This window comes from Camelina sativa, chromosome 11 (genome assembly GCF_000633955.1).
Source record: "Camelina sativa cultivar DH55 chromosome 11, Cs, whole genome shotgun sequence".
Taxonomy (NCBI): domain Eukaryota; kingdom Viridiplantae; phylum Streptophyta; class Magnoliopsida; order Brassicales; family Brassicaceae; genus Camelina; species Camelina sativa.
Window position 1 is genome coordinate 7076018 of NC_025695.1, and position 16656 is coordinate 7092673.

Below are 16656 nucleotides of genomic sequence, written 5' to 3' on the forward strand. Positions count from 1 at the left end.
TGAAATTAATTAAATTCGTTGATTAAAAAATAAATAAAGAAGCTAGTTTTGGAATTAAAAAAAAAAATTATAAGATTTTCGACAAAAAAAAAAATATAAGATAAAAAATAAATAAAGAAGGATTCGTTACCCTATTATTATTATTATCTCCCCAGACATTGTTCCGAGTGAGAGTATTCATTCTCCGGCGCCGAGAAAAGATGGCTTCTTCCACTACCAACAGTCTCGCTCTTCGCGCTTCAGTCCTCGTAAACCCAAGATTACCTCCAATCCTCCTCCGTCCACGTGTCTCCCTTCCCCGTAAACCCTCCTTCAATCTCTCCCTCCAAAACCCTAAAACCATCATCTCCTCCGCCGTTACTTCCGCTCCTTCTCCGGTACTCTCAACCGATAAAGCCCCTTCTCAATTCCACTTCTCCGACTCGACTAGGTCAATCACCACACTCGCCGTTCTAGCCGGCGTCGTGACCAAATCCCTAATTCAGAAGCTCTCCGTCGCAATGGTTCACCTGTCTCCACAGATTCAGTCATCTTTCCGAGCTGCGAGTCCGTTGTTCTTCGCGTCGCTACGTGATCGTCCCGCCGGGTATCTCAACACGCCACTGACTGTAGTTGCGGCTGGGTTATCTAAATGGCTCGATATCTACAGCGGTGTTCTGATGGTCAGAGTCTTGCTCAGTTGGTTCCCTAACATCCCATGGGATCGTCAGCCTTTGTCTGCCATTAGGGATCTGTGTGATCCTTATCTTAATCTCTTCAGGAACATTATCCCTCCGGTCTTTGATACGCTTGACGTTAGCCCTTTGCTTGCTTTCGCCGTTTTGGGAACTTTGGGTTCGATTCTCAACAACAGCAGAGGATAGTTTGAAAGCACTACTCTGCTCTCTGCTTTGATGCAAAGCTTATGATGGATTGTATCAAGTTCTGATCTTTCTGGTTATCTTTGGCATTTATATTGTCTATAACTAATAGCATTTGGAGATATATGGTAACGATGTATTAGACTCTAAAGTTTGAGTCTTTTCTTCTGTTCTGTGGTGTATAATGTAAATGTACGAATTTGGTTTCAATAATAGACTTGGAAGTTTCGTGGATATACGAAAAGCTTGGGGATTGTTGTTTCAGTTTGTATCGACACAAGTAGATTGTAGTGTAAGACTGTTTACAGCTGAAGATTTTATCAACATACAGGAGATGATCATGTGAAGCTGTGAACCCTCCTGGTCGTTGTGTTAGGTTTAAGGCGCAAGTCGTGAAACTGTTTCGATGTGAAAACAAAGTTGAAACTTTGAGAGACACAGAGTAATCCACTTTTCCTAAAGCATTCTCTTTCTTTTTTGACATGAGAAGTTGGTTCAGTTCAAAAGATAAACAGGTTCGTAGAGATAACAGAAACATAAACCAAAAAGACTACACAGTTTCACTACTTCCTGCAGCCTCAAAAGCCAAATACTGATAAGAAAGGTACATGAATCCTTCAATCTATTACAATGGGCAGATCTTTTGTAGACCCATTTTCATTTACAACCGAATCGTAGCTCGGGGTAGCAGCAGGGTTTAGCTCAAAAGACCCAGCTGGGATTCCCTCTTTCTCATCTCCGCTCAATTTAACCGATGCCACTTTATGAGAAAACTTCTGCATTTCCCCCGGTGAGACTATGATCTTGATCGGTCCATTCTGCTCAGCACGGTTAAAAACCGATGCAAATCCTTCAACTCTCCCCATATAGGCCACTGCAATGCCTGAAAGATCGTCANGCCCCTTCTCAATTCCACTTCTCCGACTCGACTAGGTCAATCACCACACTCGCCGTTCTAGCCGGCGTCGTGACCAAATCCCTAATTCAGAAGCTCTCCGTCGCAATGGTTCACCTGTCTCCACAGATTCAGTCATCTTTCCGAGCTGCGAGTCCGTTGTTCTTCGCGTCGCTACGTGATCGTCCCGCCGGGTATCTCAACACGCCACTGACTGTAGTTGCGGCTGGGTTATCTAAATGGCTCGATATCTACAGCGGTGTTCTGATGGTCAGAGTCTTGCTCAGTTGGTTCCCTAACATCCCATGGGATCGTCAGCCTTTGTCTGCCATTAGGGATCTGTGTGATCCTTATCTTAATCTCTTCAGGAACATTATCCCTCCGGTCTTTGATACGCTTGACGTTAGCCCTTTGCTTGCTTTCGCCGTTTTGGGAACTTTGGGTTCGATTCTCAACAACAGCAGAGGATAGTTTGAAAGCACTACTCTGCTCTCTGCTTTGATGCAAAGCTTATGATGGATTGTATCAAGTTCTGATCTTTCTGGTTATCTTTGGCATTTATATTGTCTATAACTAATAGCATTTGGAGATATATGGTAACGATGTATTAGACTCTAAAGTTTGAGTCTTTTCTTCTGTTCTGTGGTGTATAATGTAAATGTACGAATTTGGTTTCAATAATAGACTTGGAAGTTTCGTGGATATACGAAAAGCTTGGGGATTGTTGTTTCAGTTTGTATCGACACAAGTAGATTGTAGTGTAAGACTGTTTACAGCTGAAGATTTTATCAACATACAGGAGATGATCATGTGAAGCTGTGAACCCTCCTGGTCGTTGTGTTAGGTTTAAGGCGCAAGTCGTGAAACTGTTTCGATGTGAAAACAAAGTTGAAACTTTGAGAGACACAGAGTAATCCACTTTTCCTAAAGCATTCTCTTTCTTTTTTGACATGAGAAGTTGGTTCAGTTCAAAAGATAAACAGGTTCGTAGAGATAACAGAAACATAAACCAAAAAGACTACACAGTTTCACTACTTCCTGCAGCCTCAAAAGCCAAATACTGATAAGAAAGGTACATGAATCCTTCAATCTATTACAATGGGCAGATCTTTTGTAGACCCATTTTCATTTACAACCGAATCGTAGCTCGGGGTAGCAGCAGGGTTTAGCTCAAAAGACCCAGCTGGGATTCCCTCTTTCTCATCTCCGCTCAATTTAACCGATGCCACTTTATGAGAAAACTTCTGCATTTCCCCCGGTGAGACTATGATCTTGATCGGTCCATTCTGCTCAGCACGGTTAAAAACCGATGCAAATCCTTCAACTCTCCCCATATAGGCCACTGCAATGCCTGAAAGATCGTCAAACTCGGAGATGACTTCCACATAGTCGTATCTATAAGGAGGTTCATGCAGATCCGGGTGACTGTTCCAACTCGCATTCCAATCTCTGAAAAGAGCCCATGTTTCACCTTTTCTTGGGTTCACAATGACATTGTTGGCACATACGATGTGATCCATCTCATGAACAAACATCAAGTGGCTCTTGATCTCTGTATCTCCATATTCGAATCTCCCACAACCACTAAGAATAGCTTTCTCATCTTTTGTAGTTTTGACATGTTCAAGTAGTGTCACCTCCAAACTCAATTGGGAGTCAAAGATTCTTCTGACCTGAGCATAGATCCTGGGCATATCATCTCTGGGGTCATATAAAGCCCATACTTGATCAACAGCAAAAGAGCTCATTGACTTGCTAAAATCATTGATCCTTCTATCAGGACAAGTTAACAATTTAGGATCCTCATAGCTTTTATCTGTGCAGACAATTTCTTCAATGTCTCCATCACTTGCTTCCTGAGGTTTTTGTTTTTTTGCTTGGCGAGTAAGAGAAGCAGCATCACTATCATTCTTTGCCAACAAGGACGGCCCAAGTTCAAGGTTTGATCTCTTTCGAGACTCTGCTTCTACAAGTTGTTGGTTTGATCTTTCTTTCAATTCCATCTGCTGCAACTCCAGTTCCAGTGACTCTTCCTTCATCCCAAGACCTTTTCTCTTCAGTTCGTTGTCCTCTCTCAACTTATTAGCTTCTTCTTTCAGTTTCAGCTCAAAAGTCTCCTCCTTTCTTTTCAACTCAGCAGTCTTCTCTTTGATAGCTTCCTCAAGTGAGTTAAGCTTCTTCTCTCTTGCTTCACTCTCAAGGTTTGATCTCTTTCGAGACTCTGCGTCTATAAGTTGTTGTTTTGATTTTTCTTCTAAGTACATCTGCTTCAACTCAACCTCTTTCAACATTTTTTCCAGTGCCTTCTCCTTAATCTCAAGACCATTCCTCCTCAGTTCAGTCTCTTCTCTCAATTTGTCAGCTTCTTCTTTCAGTTTCAGCTCAAAAGTCTCCTCCTTTCTTTTCAACTCAGCAGTCTTCTCTTTGATAGCTTCCTCAAGTGCCTTAAGTTCCTTCTCCCTTGCTTCACTCTCAAGGTTTGATCTCTTTCGAGACTCTGCGTCTATAAGTTGTTGTTTTGATTTTTCTTTTAAGTCCATCTGCTTCAACTCAACCTCTTTCAACATTTTTTCCAGTGCCTTCTCCTTAATCTCAAGACCATTCCTCCTCAGTTCACTCTCCTCTCTCAGTTTATCAGCTTCTTCTTTCAGTTTCAGCTCAAAAGTCTCCTCCTTTCTTTTCAGCTCAGCAGTCTTTTCTGTGATAGCTTCCTCAAGTGCCTTAAGCTTCTTCTCCCTTGCCTCACTTTCCTTGTTCTGCCTCTCAGTCTCATCCCTTTGTTTCAGATCAAAATCCATCTTTGCCTTCTCTAACTCACTCAACTTCTCAAGAATAAACTCAGACATCTGGCGAGCCTCCTCTTTCTTCCCTTCAAACTCACTCATCATATCTTCAAGTTCCTTTGTGGTAGAATCGAGAAGCAAACCAAGCTTATTATTCTCTGCTTCTTCACTCTGCTTCTCAAGCACCAACATCACGATGGTTGCTTCAATGACCTGTCTCAAGTCAAAATCTATCTCCTTCTCCTCTAGAACACTTGCTCTACGAGATACTGAATCTTCAAGCGAACAAAGTTTCTTCTCCCTCGCTTCAACCACTCTCAGTCGTTCTTCCTCCTCCTCCTCCAGCGAGTCACTCACGTCAACAAAATGAAGCGAAAACTCAAAAATCGATGAAGCTTTTTCCTCAATCTGGTCTAGGGTTTCGAAACACCCTTCACTGTTTTGCTCAGAAACGTCTGATTCCACTGAATCCCCTGTCATTACCAAATTATCTGAGTCTGAGCCATAAACCCTACTTTTTAGTTAACAAGGAGAGCCCCAAAAACAAAAAACCAAAGGGATCGGTCATAAAGGAAGGAACTTTTCATGATAATACAAAAAATGGGCAAAAAAGACTGTACCTTTCTAGAGTTTGATCTTTAGTTGACGCCGGCGGTGGTTTCTTCTCCGGCGTGTTTCCTCCGGAAAATAGTAAAACTCTTTTTTTAAATGAGCGATCCAAGCCTTTGAGCTTATCCAAGAAGAAAAATAAGATTTTTGAAGAAACAATGTAAACTTTACTTTGTAGACTGAGAAATTTTGGAAAAGAAGAGTGGCTTCTTGCTGTACTGAGTAGAAATGGAGGGAGACAGAGAAAGCTTCTTGTCTTATTATCTTAAATATTCATCTTTCTTTTGTGACTTTTCGATGGAATGCTTGTAAGCCGTTGGATTATATAACATACGTCAGTCGTCAGATTTCTCATGACCTGCTGCGTATAATTGGTTTTGCAACCGTTGGATAAAAGACACACCTTTAAGCACATACACATAGGAGTGGACATTTCCATTTTTGTTCAAAACCTTGGTTATGGGTTATACATGTTAGCTTTAGTTCATTTAAAATGCCACACACTTGATAAGTTATATAGTTAAATGTGAGTCCCTCAATCTAATATAATGGGCAGATCTTTTGTAGACCCATTTTGATCTTCAACGTTTGGAGCTTTACCACAATCTTTGCTTTGTATTCTCATTTCCACCACCTCCTCAACCTCAGGATCATATCTCGATGTAGCTTCCTTGAAAGACCCAGCTGGGATTCCCTCTTTCTCATCTCCACTCGATTTAACCGATGCAACTTTATGAGAAAACCTCTGCATTTCCCCTGGTATGATGACACCATGCTCAGCACTGTTAATATCTGATGCAAATCCTTCAGCTCTCCCAATATAGGCCACTCGAATACCTGTAAGATCATCAAACTCAGAGATGACTCTCACAAAGTCATATCTATAAGGAGACTCGTGCAGATCGGGTGACTGTTCCAACTTGCATTCCAATCTCTGAAAAGAGCCCATGTTTCTCCTTTTCTTGGGTTCACGATGACAATGTTGGCACATGTTATATGATGCATCTCATGAGAAAACATCAAATGGCTTTTGATCTCTGTATCTCCATATTCGAATCTACCACAACCACTACGAATAAATTTCTTATCTTTTGTAGTCTTGACAGGCTCTAGTAATGTCACCTGCAAACTCAACTCGGAGTCGAAAATTCTCCTGATCTGAGCATAGATCCTAGGCATATCATCTCTAGGATCATATAAAGCCCATACTTGATCAACAGCAAACGAGCTCATTAACTTGCTGAAATCATCTGTATCATGACAAGTTAATGATGTTGGATCCTCATCAGTTTCATCTGTGTAAACAACTTCAATGTCTTCATCTTTTGCTTCCTGAGATTTCTGTTTTTTGGCTTGAGGAGTAAGAGCAGCACTATCATTACTTACCAACAAGGGAGGCTCAAGCTCAAAGTTGGATCTCTTCCGAGATTCTGCTTCTATAACTTGTTGTTTTGATCTTTCTTCTAATTCCATCTGCTTCAACGCAATCTCATTCAACATTTTTCCCAGTGCCTTCTCCTTAATCTCAAGGATTTTGCTGCTCAGTTCAGTCTCCTCTCTCCATTTTTCAGACTCTTTGAGTACTTTCAGCTCAAAAGTCTCCTCCTTTCTCTTCAACTCAGCAGTCTTCTCTTTGATAGCTTCCTCAATCAAGTCAAGCTCCTTATCCCTTGCTTCACTCTGCTTCACAAGCACCAACATCATGATGACCTGTCTCAAATCAGAATCAATCTCTTTCTCCTCTAAAACACTTAATCTATCACATAGCGACTCTTCAAGCAAACTAATCTCCCTCTCCCTCGCTTCAACCACTCTTAGTCGTTCTTCCTCCTCATTCTTCAGCGAGTCACTCACGTCATCAATCAGAAGCGAAAACTTAAAAATTGATAAAGCTTTTTCCTCAATCTCGTCTAGGATTTTGAAAAAACCCTCACTGTGTTTCTCGGTAATGTCTGATTCTGAGCCGTAAACCCTACTTTTAAGGAGCAAGAAGAATCAAAGGATCGGTCATAAAAGAAGGAACTTTTCATGAAAAAAAAATTCAAAAAGAACGAGGAAGATGATTAAACCTCTCTCGATTTGGATCTTCAGTTGACGCCGGCGGTGGTTTCTTCTCCGGCGTGTCTCTCCTGGGTTCGGGACATAGTAAAACTCTCGGTTTCACCATTTTTTTTTCTTTTACTGAGCGGTCCAGGCCTAGCAAGAGAAAAAAGGATAAATGTAAACTTTTTTTTGTTTTGTAGATTGAGAAACTTTGGTATAAGAAGAAGAATGGCTTCTTTTGTTCTTGGTGCTTTTAATTTGCTTATTACTGAAAAATGGAGGGAGAAAGAGAGAGAGAGAGAGACTTGTGCTGTTTTGTCGTATTCACATTACAAATACATCGTTCATTTGTGACCGTTAGATGAGATTATCTTAATCCGTTGGATAAAGGTATAAAACATATGTCACACGTCAATACGTCATATAATTGACCCACAGTCTCTGTGGTTTTGCAGCCGTTAGATGTGACTGATGAAAGGATCTTCTAAACGGGCTTCATAGGATGATTTATATAGCCCATTAGAAAAAGTGCCCAATATTACATAACCAGTTTTATATTCTAAAATTTCAAGACAGCAAAATTTTCAGTTTAAAAGAATTTGAAACTGTGTATAATTTATGATATTGTCACTAATCACTATGACATTGTTCTATATACTTCTCAAACCATTTGGCACAAGCATAGTCTACTATGTGGGTGGACATTTCAGTTTATGTTTGGTTTGGACTTTGGATGGAGTATGGTTAAGATGTTCATTCCTAAATCCTAATACATTAGTAACTGTATTATAAACATACTCACAAAGGTTTATGTAATCGATGAGTAATAAATGCTGAATTATAAAACCTCTTTTTACAGAAACAAAGTCCATTTTTCATTACTACAACTTACAACAACATGTTATAGTAGATTAAAAAAAAAAAGAAAAAAAAAAATAGGATATTCGATTTCATTGACGAATGTACGGAACGGTTATTACGAAGCGCGGACGCGACTAAACGAGAGTGCAAAAAGCCGCCTCTTTTATTGACTGCTTGACTCTCGTGTCCACTAGATACATTCCAAGGACAAGGAACGTGTTATCTCTATTGTATCGTGGTCGTTATCTCTGATATTACTTCTTCTTCTTTTTTTGCGCAACCTAGTTTGCATAATTTTTGGATTAATTTCAGGCCGGTAAGCAATACGTGATTATCCCCGGATCTATTTAGCAATAGCGTGGTACTAATTTCAGGCCGGTTATTATCATTGGATCATATCGGTTGAGCTGTGAATGAACATATAAAAACAACTAACGCAAGTGAATGTATGAGTAGGACAAGTCAAAACAAAACAACTCAAATAGAAACAAAAAGTGAAAGATATTAGAAGCTTTATCTTGACAGCACTAAAACCAAAACACAAAAGACCCCTTTAGTTCTGTCCCACACATTTTACAAAAGTATCCCCTTTCAGAGGACTTATTTGACTTCATATACGGCCACACCGACTTACTTACTCCCTCCTCTCTTCTTTCCAAAACACACTGATCAGATCTACATTTCTCTGTTTCTATCACTTTCTCTTCATATTCTAGCGCTGTCTGTAAGTATCTATATTCATTTATATATGTGTGTGTGGCTCACATGTGTTTTTTTTTTGTTATTATATATAAATACAACTAATCCATTTGCAAAGTTTGATGTGATGTTTTGATTTGGTTTATATGTATATGGATCTTTATAAATATAGTTCCAAATTTATGTACTAAAAACAGGGAAAAGATGAATAATCCAAGATCGGTCAGTCCTTTGATTTCTTCAGCAAACCCAAATCTATTTCAAAACCAACGTCAATCTAGTTGCAAAGAGTTCTCGAGACTAGAGACACGAAACGGGGGGAGGAAGATGAATTTTCATCATTCCAAGTCTATGCCCCGAGGTGCCATGTTTCTTGATCAAGAAGCTTCTAGAAACTTCCACGACAAGAGGTATGACCTTTTCAGGACCATGTCAGGGAAGCTAGAACGTCAGATTTCGAATTTACGTGGAAAACCTATCGAGAGTTCGTTGCAGGATAAAGAGATCACTGAATCTTTAACCGCTGATAGATTCTTTGATGCTCTTCAAGGCCCCGAACTTGAAACTCTCAAGGTCTTATATTGATTGTTCATTTTTGTATGTTTATGCATGGTTCGTTCTTGTGTTTGGTGGTTTAATTGGTGGTTTAACAGGAGAAGGAGACGATAGTTCTGCCTGAGGACAAAACGTGGCCGTTTCTTCTACGGTTTCCGATCACATCGTACGGGATGTGTCTTGGAGTAAGCAGTCAAGCCATCATGTGGAAGACCTTAGCAACCACAAACGCCGAGAGGTTCTTGCACGTGACGCAAGTGATCAACCACGTGCTCTGGTGGATCTCTCTTCTCCTCCTCCTCGCCGTTTCCATCACTTACCTCCTCAAAACCATCCTCTACTTCGAGGCGGTCCGCCGTGAGTTCCGGCATCCGATCCGAGTCAACTTCTTCTTCGCTCCTCTCATATCAATCCTCTTCTTGGCACTTGGAATCCCACACTCCATCATCTCGCATCTTCCATCTACACTTTGGTATTTCCTTATGGCTCCAATCTTGTTTCTTGAGATGAAGATTTACGGACAGTGGATGTCTGGTGGACAACGGCGCCTCTCCAAAGTCGCTAACCCTACAAACCACCTTTCTATTGTCGGTAACTTCGCTGGAGCACTTCTAGGAGCAACAATGGGGTTGAAAGAAGGACCAATGTTCTTCTTTGCCGTGGGGTTGGCTTATTATTTGGTCTTATTTGTGACTCTCTATCAGAGACTTCCCACAAACGAAACCTTACCTAAAGAGCTTCACCCTGTTTTCTTCCTCTTTGTGGCTGCACCGGCAGTAGCTTCAATGGCCTGGACCAAGATCTCAGCCTCTTTTGATCTCGGTTCGCGTCTTGCTTACTTCATCTCCTTGTTCTTGTACTTTTCTCTGGTAATTTGGTTTTTTCAGTCACGTAATTCCTAGTTAACTACGTTGCTTACCCCACAAGTTAACTACGTTGCTTGCTGTGATTCTTGTTTCAGGTATGTCGGATCAACTTTTTCCGCGGATTCAGGTATAAGCTATTTCTTTAACTGCAAGTATCAAATTCAATACAATAAATGTTATCTGACATAGTCACATAATTAACTATTGTAAAAATGTCAGATTCTCGCTAGCTTGGTGGGCATACACGTTTCCAATGACGGCAGTGGCCAGCGCGACGATAAAATATTCAGACGAAGTAACGGGAGTGGCAACTAAGATACTGTCGGTAGTGATGTCGGGAGCAGCAACTGTGACGGTGATAGGTGTGCTAGGATTGACGGTGATGCACGCTTTTGTACAAGGTGATCTCTTCCCTAATGACGTTGTCATTGCCATAAGCGCAGAGCAACCGAAGCAGAAGAGATGGTTTAAACAGCTCACAAAAGGAAACCAGCTGGGAAATAGTACTGAGAGATCATGTCTTGAGGTTTTGGACCCGGAAGATAATGAAACAGATATAGAATCTCCACCATTCATAAAAGTAGATTGTCCTCCCAGGGTAAGAAATTCAAATTAGAGATCATTCTTGAATAAAAACAGCCCTTGGTACGTAAAAGTCCCACACTCAGATAAGTTTGATCATAATATACTTGGAAGAAGCAGAGTCATGAGCATTAGGTTCAAACAATAATAAATTCTAGAAATTAAGTTAAGTCATTTTGGGGATACATTAATTGATTTGAATTTGCTTTAAATTTTGGAAATATAATCAGAATCTCGTGTTAAACGATTCGAATCAAAATGATTGGTTAGTCAAAACCACTTTCACACCTTCAAACCAAATTCCATCTAAGTAACAAGACTCGTGTGAGTGATACTGTGAGAGAGTACGTAAAAATCATGTGAAGCAAGCTCATAGTCAGATGCAGTCTTCTTTTAGTCACACCAACCACGACCTTCACGATATCAGTACTATATAATAAATAACGAGGTAGATCATATCCCGTCGAAAATAGTGTGTAGACGGCACGACAGTTACGTTATGTTTTGATAATCTCTCTACCCAATTGGTTTACTCTTGAAAGCAAATAAATAAAAGTAAAAAAAATCTCAGCCGTAAGATCATACGATTTTTGTTTGACTAGAAACGTCGTCGGCTAAAAGGCGAATGGGGGAAACCACCGGCGCCACATGGATACGATCATAAGAACAACCGCGTTTTTATTTTATTTCTCATGCCGTAGGTACAACGCTAAGTTTGGCCCACCCACACACACAAAAGAAGAAAAGAAAAAATAAAAGGTTATAATTAAAAAATAAAATCGAATCTAAAGAAGAAGGAGTCCAGTCCACTAATCAACGAACCAGAATCTATCCGCACCCTATTTATTGTGGTCGCGACCACATTACATTTACATCTTCTCTCTTCCGTTCGTTCTCACCATCACCACCACCACCACCCTTTCTTCTTCTTCTTCTTCTTCTTCTTCTCCCAAATTCGTAGAACCACCCAACAACGCCGAAACGACAACTTGATTCAATCCGCCAGGTAATAATTTTGGATCTTCTCTCCCTTCGTTTATATTTATCTGGCTTGTTGTCTTCTTTGATCCTCAGCTGACTCTTGTGATTCGTTTTTTTTTGGATTGTAGAAACCTTCAAATTTTTGGAATTTTGGGATTCGTAGGTTTTTTTTGGTTATGGCATCGAAACGGATTTTGAAGGAATTGAAGGATCTGCAGAAGGATCCTCCTACTTCTTGTAGCGCAGGTTCCCCCCTCTTTTTTATTTATTCAATATTTCGTGTTGCTCTTGCCTGCTTGATGATGGATCCTAGGTTTTGATCTTCTTTTGAGCTGGTTTGTGTTTGTGTAAGACGGTTTGGTATTGATCTCTCGTTAGCTTAGATCTAAATTATCCATAAACTTTTTTTGGGTAATTCAGCTGCATGATTATCATTTTGATTGTAATTCAGCTGGATTGAATCATTTCAGGCCAAAAGGTTCAAACTTGTTTTGATTCGTTGATAGATCTGGTTTCATTATTTTGTGATGAGGTCTTATAAAATAAGAAACCTCTGTTGTTGTTGCTCTTTGGGTTTTGATATTAAAAACTATTGCTTGACAGGACCCGTTGCGGAAGACATGTTTCATTGGCAGGCTACGATCATGGGTCCATCTGATAGCCCTTACTCCGGAGGAGTTTTTCTTGTAACGATTCATTTCCCTCCGGATTACCCTTTTAAGCCTCCTAAGGTTAAATTTCAACTCCCTCTCTCTCTCTCTCTATGGTTGCTTTTGCATGCTCTCCTTCTCTGTGGTAGCTTGATTTACGTTGCTATATGTATGGTTTGTTAAAAATGTAGGTGGCTTTTAGGACGAAGGTGTTCCATCCAAACATTAACAGCAATGGTAGCATCTGTCTCGACATCTTGAAGGAGCAGTGGAGTCCCGCGCTCACTATTTCCAAGGTTTTCCTTTTTCTTCTTCCTCATTTTTCATCACATGAGCCAGACAAGGTTTTACATCAGTTTTACTTGGTTCATATGAGCATTATTTAGTTGTAACAATGCGTTTGGTATGTGTGCATCAACAGGTGCTGCTATCGATCTGTTCGTTGTTAACGGACCCAAACCCGGATGATCCTTTGGTCCCTGAGATAGCTCACATGTACAAGACAGACAAGAACAAGTACGAGTCCACTGCTCGGACCTGGACCCAAAAGTACGCCATGGGCTGACGCAGTTACTGTCCTTTTAGGAAGAGCCCCTAATAATTAAACTCTTCTTATTGCTATTGTAATGATCTATATAGACTTTGTCTGTCTCATAAAATTTGTGTAGACAGGATCCTTAAGAAAATCATATGATCTCCATTTCATTCCATTCCATTCCATGGAACTATAAACCCTTTAAATCATCCCATCTAATGTTTGTTTATTGTGTGTGTGTTCTTCTACTTAAAATGGACTCTTTTTGGTCGTCAGTTGGTCTTTTTCCCCTTTTTCTCTTCGATCATCATCAACGCTAATGCCTAGTATTCTTTTCATTCTATCAAAACATAGAATCACGAGCCTTGTCGTTTATAAGTCACATAAGTACTATTTCCACTTTTATCACATGAACCATTTAAGGAAACTGGAGTCACTAATTTGTTTTGTTGGGTTCATATGGGCTTAAGAGTACGGTTTGACAATGATGTTAAAGTTATCAACTTCTTACCAATTAAATCTATTCCAAGCAGATGCGAGATTGGTCGGATATGGAACAGAGTACTTGAATTATTCGTTAGGAAGGAACAAACCACCTTTTTCCCAAATAGTATGCTCAAAGCTACTAAAACTTTTTGCCATATTAGACCTTTTCACTTCAATGATAGAGAATATTTTAAATAGAAGGTTTAATCCATGAATTAGATCCCTCTTTACATGTTTGTAAATTTTTTGGTAAAATTTTCTCGTAAGTTTGTTAACGATTCATCCAGAAAATTCAAGAATGTATATTATGTTTAATGAAAGTGCTAGTCTCCCACTTGTATAATCAATTCAGAATTGTCTTTTATTAATTTGAGAGTTATATAAATCAAAGTTTATTATCTTTCTTGAAACTCCAACACTTGTATATAATTTGATATACTGTATATTGGGTTTACCGAGGCTTCCAAGTCCATTCGAATAAGTTTTTAATTAAATGTATGTTTTCACTACTCGAGCACTACTGATAAAACTTTTTAAAAGAAAATTTTATTCGAACCGAATGTTATTTTTCCTCCTAATGCATTGAAACAACCACTAGGTAGATGCACATGTAAATCAGCATCACATAAGGTCTTTGTGTGGGTTCATTGCAGTCGCATTGATTAACTTTGTCTTTTTTACATTTTCTTTTGTTTAAAGTTTTGTCTTGTACTTCATAATAGTTCTATTGTAAATATGTAACTGTAGGACTTAACTATATACTAGTTTATAGTAATTCTTATCTACACTACGTGCGTGTATTTTTAAAAAACTTTTCTAAGCACTTTAAACCATTGCATTTGTTCATGAGGTCTATAGGTTCGAAGTTGACAAAGTGTATAATAAAACCGGTAAACTAGGGTTGTTATAGTGTTATCTTACTATTGAAATTGTTTTTCATTAGTGTCAACCCTTTTCTTCATTAATTCGAGGCTTTTACATAACTCAATGGACTATCATCTAAAAAGTATACGGCCAATTTTTTTTAAAAAAATTGTTTGGTCAAGTATACCTCCAATTTAAGGATTAAGACAAAAAGAAAGAGATATTCATAGATTTAAATAAATTAAATCCACTAAAAGTGGTCAACTATATCGACCCCCCAACGGTCATGTTTCATGTATCAAAACACGAAAACTATATATTACTATAAGAAAGTAATACACCAAGTCTCAAGAGAAAAGGCAGACTAACTCCCGATGCAACCCAAACAACCACGATCACGTTGAGCATGGAAGATGTTTAAAGACTATATAGAACTTAACTTTTTTCTAAATTTTGGTAGATTTAATTATTACTAATTTTTAATAAGACGTTTATATCCTTACTTGAATCTTCAAATTACATATTTTGTAAAAACTTAACTGAAATTGCCTTTTTTCTTTTTTTTTTTTTTTTGAACAAAGACTTAAACTGAATTTGCCATGAAGGATAAATCAGAACTTTTAAACAATTAAACCAAACAATTTCTGTTGAAGAAAACATTAAATTAAAATGGACACTCAGCCGGTCACAAGAGTATCGGAGACAAGGAGTCACGAGGCACGGTAAAAAGTTTCGGTGAAAACTGAAAAGGAAACTCTCCAAACCAGATAATTTGTCTTGAACCAGATCCTAAAACAGACTGGTTTAACTATTTACTCTTTGTTCGATTCCCATGTTTTACCTAACAACAAAGCTAGTACGGTAGAAGCTAGCTACGATGATCGATAAGTTTGGACGCGCCTTTCAACAAATAATTAATAATTTTCAAAGGTTATTTTAAAGTTGAAATTTGCTTTATTTACGTATAATGTATTTAATATATATAAAAACATAGAGCGGAACAAATTTCTAGTAAATATGTAAGCTAATTGAATTTTTACACAAAAGACCAACATTTCTTGCTTGGAAACTAAGGCTGTCTACGATAATGACTTGAGAGTAGTACTCACGAGTCGAGACCGTATAGCTTCTGCTCCAAGACATAACATTAGCTTGGGAAAACTCGAAAACTCAGACGTTAATGTTGATATCCTATATAAGTAAAAGAGAAGTACAAAAGTGCTTCCAAGTCGGATCAATTTCACAAAAATAACCCGAAATTAAGGGAGTCAGATTCGAAAAAAAAAAATCTGCAGCGTTATAAATGGGTTATCGGGTTTTCCAAAAAATAAATCATAAAATAAATCATAAATGTAAACAATAATAAAGTCTCTTAGAAAATAAACCATAATAGTTAAGATAATATATATTTTCCTACAATTTAGGAAACTAACAAACATGCATACATAATTAATGTTTATTTTAAATTTATTGATATTAAATCGGACTATCAATCAGTAAGATCTCAATCTTTTATATATGTAAACTAATTTAGTTTTCATTATATATTAGTATATATTTCCGGAATTAGATTCCAATTAAATATAATTCATAAATAATGGTAATATAATTAAATAATTTTAAAAATATGAAAGATAAATTTTAAATTATATAACTATACAAAAACGAAAATACTAATGAGAATTAATGATATGTTTATAATTACATAAATATTTTCTATCAATTTTGTTATCATTCTTAATATGTATAATAAAAATACTAATGATAATTTAAAAAAGATATGGAAAGATGTTATGAGATTTTCACATATCTCTATCAATTTTGAGTTGCCTAAAAAACGGAAAACGTTTGTAACATTAGCATAATTTATGCAACATTATTGTTCAATTTGGAAACAACCAATAAATACAGTTTAGCAACCATATATGATTAGATTTCAAAATTTTCACATATCTCTATCGATATGAACAATAATTTTTCTGATGTTTTTATTTATTTATGATTTTGTTTACTATATTCATGTATTTTTACCCAATATGATATATGTTAATGTTTTTAATTTTAATTTTACTGGAACATCAAAACCATTGTGAATCTATCAAACTCGTATCTTCTTATGTGATACGGGTATGTACAAAATTTCATTTAATATTTTCTAATTATGATGCTGATTACGACTATCAAACTCAATTATGAATTTGATTAATATTTTTTATTGTATTCAGGACATATGAAGCATTACAAAAATTATCAAATTACTAATATTGTTGTTATGTGAATCAGGTATATACATAATTTAACTTAATCTATGAACTATTTTACATTTTTGTAAATAATTTGACTTAATATATGAACTATATTAATACTTTTATTTTTTACCCGTTTCC

General features: G+C 37.7%; 5 protein-coding genes and 1 pseudogene across 5 annotated transcripts; 4 read left to right on the forward strand and 2 right to left on the reverse strand.

The window, feature by feature from the left end:
• On the forward strand, nt 128–1096 carry LOC104722113 (ylmG homolog protein 1-2, chloroplastic). Its single transcript, XM_010440221.2, has one exon. It carries the CDS (start codon nt 201–203, stop codon nt 861–863), a length of 663 nt encoding a protein of 220 aa, XP_010438523.1. The 5' UTR covers nt 128–200; the 3' UTR covers nt 864–1096.
• LOC104722112 (ylmG homolog protein 1-2, chloroplastic-like) lies at nt 1762–2459 on the forward strand (the record flags this gene model as incomplete). The annotated part of the gene is given in 1 exon segment (XM_010440220.2): nt 1762–2459. A coding segment is annotated over 1 exon segment (465 nt), but the record flags the coding sequence as incomplete, so codon positions are not given.
• Nucleotides 2642–5586, reverse strand: LOC104722111 (trichohyalin-like). The gene is made up of 3 exons (XM_019231780.1): nt 5565–5586; nt 5159–5411; nt 2642–5049 (listed from the first exon to the last, which is right to left on the reverse strand). The coding sequence occupies exons 1-3, from the start codon at nt 5584–5586 to the stop codon at nt 2841–2843; spliced, it is 2484 nt and encodes an 827-aa protein (XP_019087325.1). The 3' UTR covers nt 2642–2840.
• On the reverse strand, nt 5543–7405 carry LOC104722114 (annotated as a pseudogene).
• Nucleotides 8618–10927, forward strand: LOC104722115 (S-type anion channel SLAH2-like). Its single transcript, XM_010440223.2, has 5 exons — nt 8618–8775; nt 8948–9323; nt 9404–10174; nt 10267–10298; nt 10391–10927. Exons 2-5 carry the CDS (start codon nt 8955–8957, stop codon nt 10785–10787), a joined length of 1569 nt encoding a protein of 522 aa, XP_010438525.1. The 5' UTR covers nt 8618–8775; nt 8948–8954; the 3' UTR covers nt 10788–10927.
• LOC104722116 (SUMO-conjugating enzyme UBC9) lies at nt 11583–13148 on the forward strand. The gene is made up of 5 exons (XM_010440225.2): nt 11583–11759; nt 11863–11980; nt 12338–12465; nt 12576–12680; nt 12806–13148. The coding sequence occupies exons 2-5, from the start codon at nt 11911–11913 to the stop codon at nt 12947–12949; spliced, it is 447 nt and encodes a 148-aa protein (XP_010438527.1). The 5' UTR covers nt 11583–11759; nt 11863–11910; the 3' UTR covers nt 12950–13148.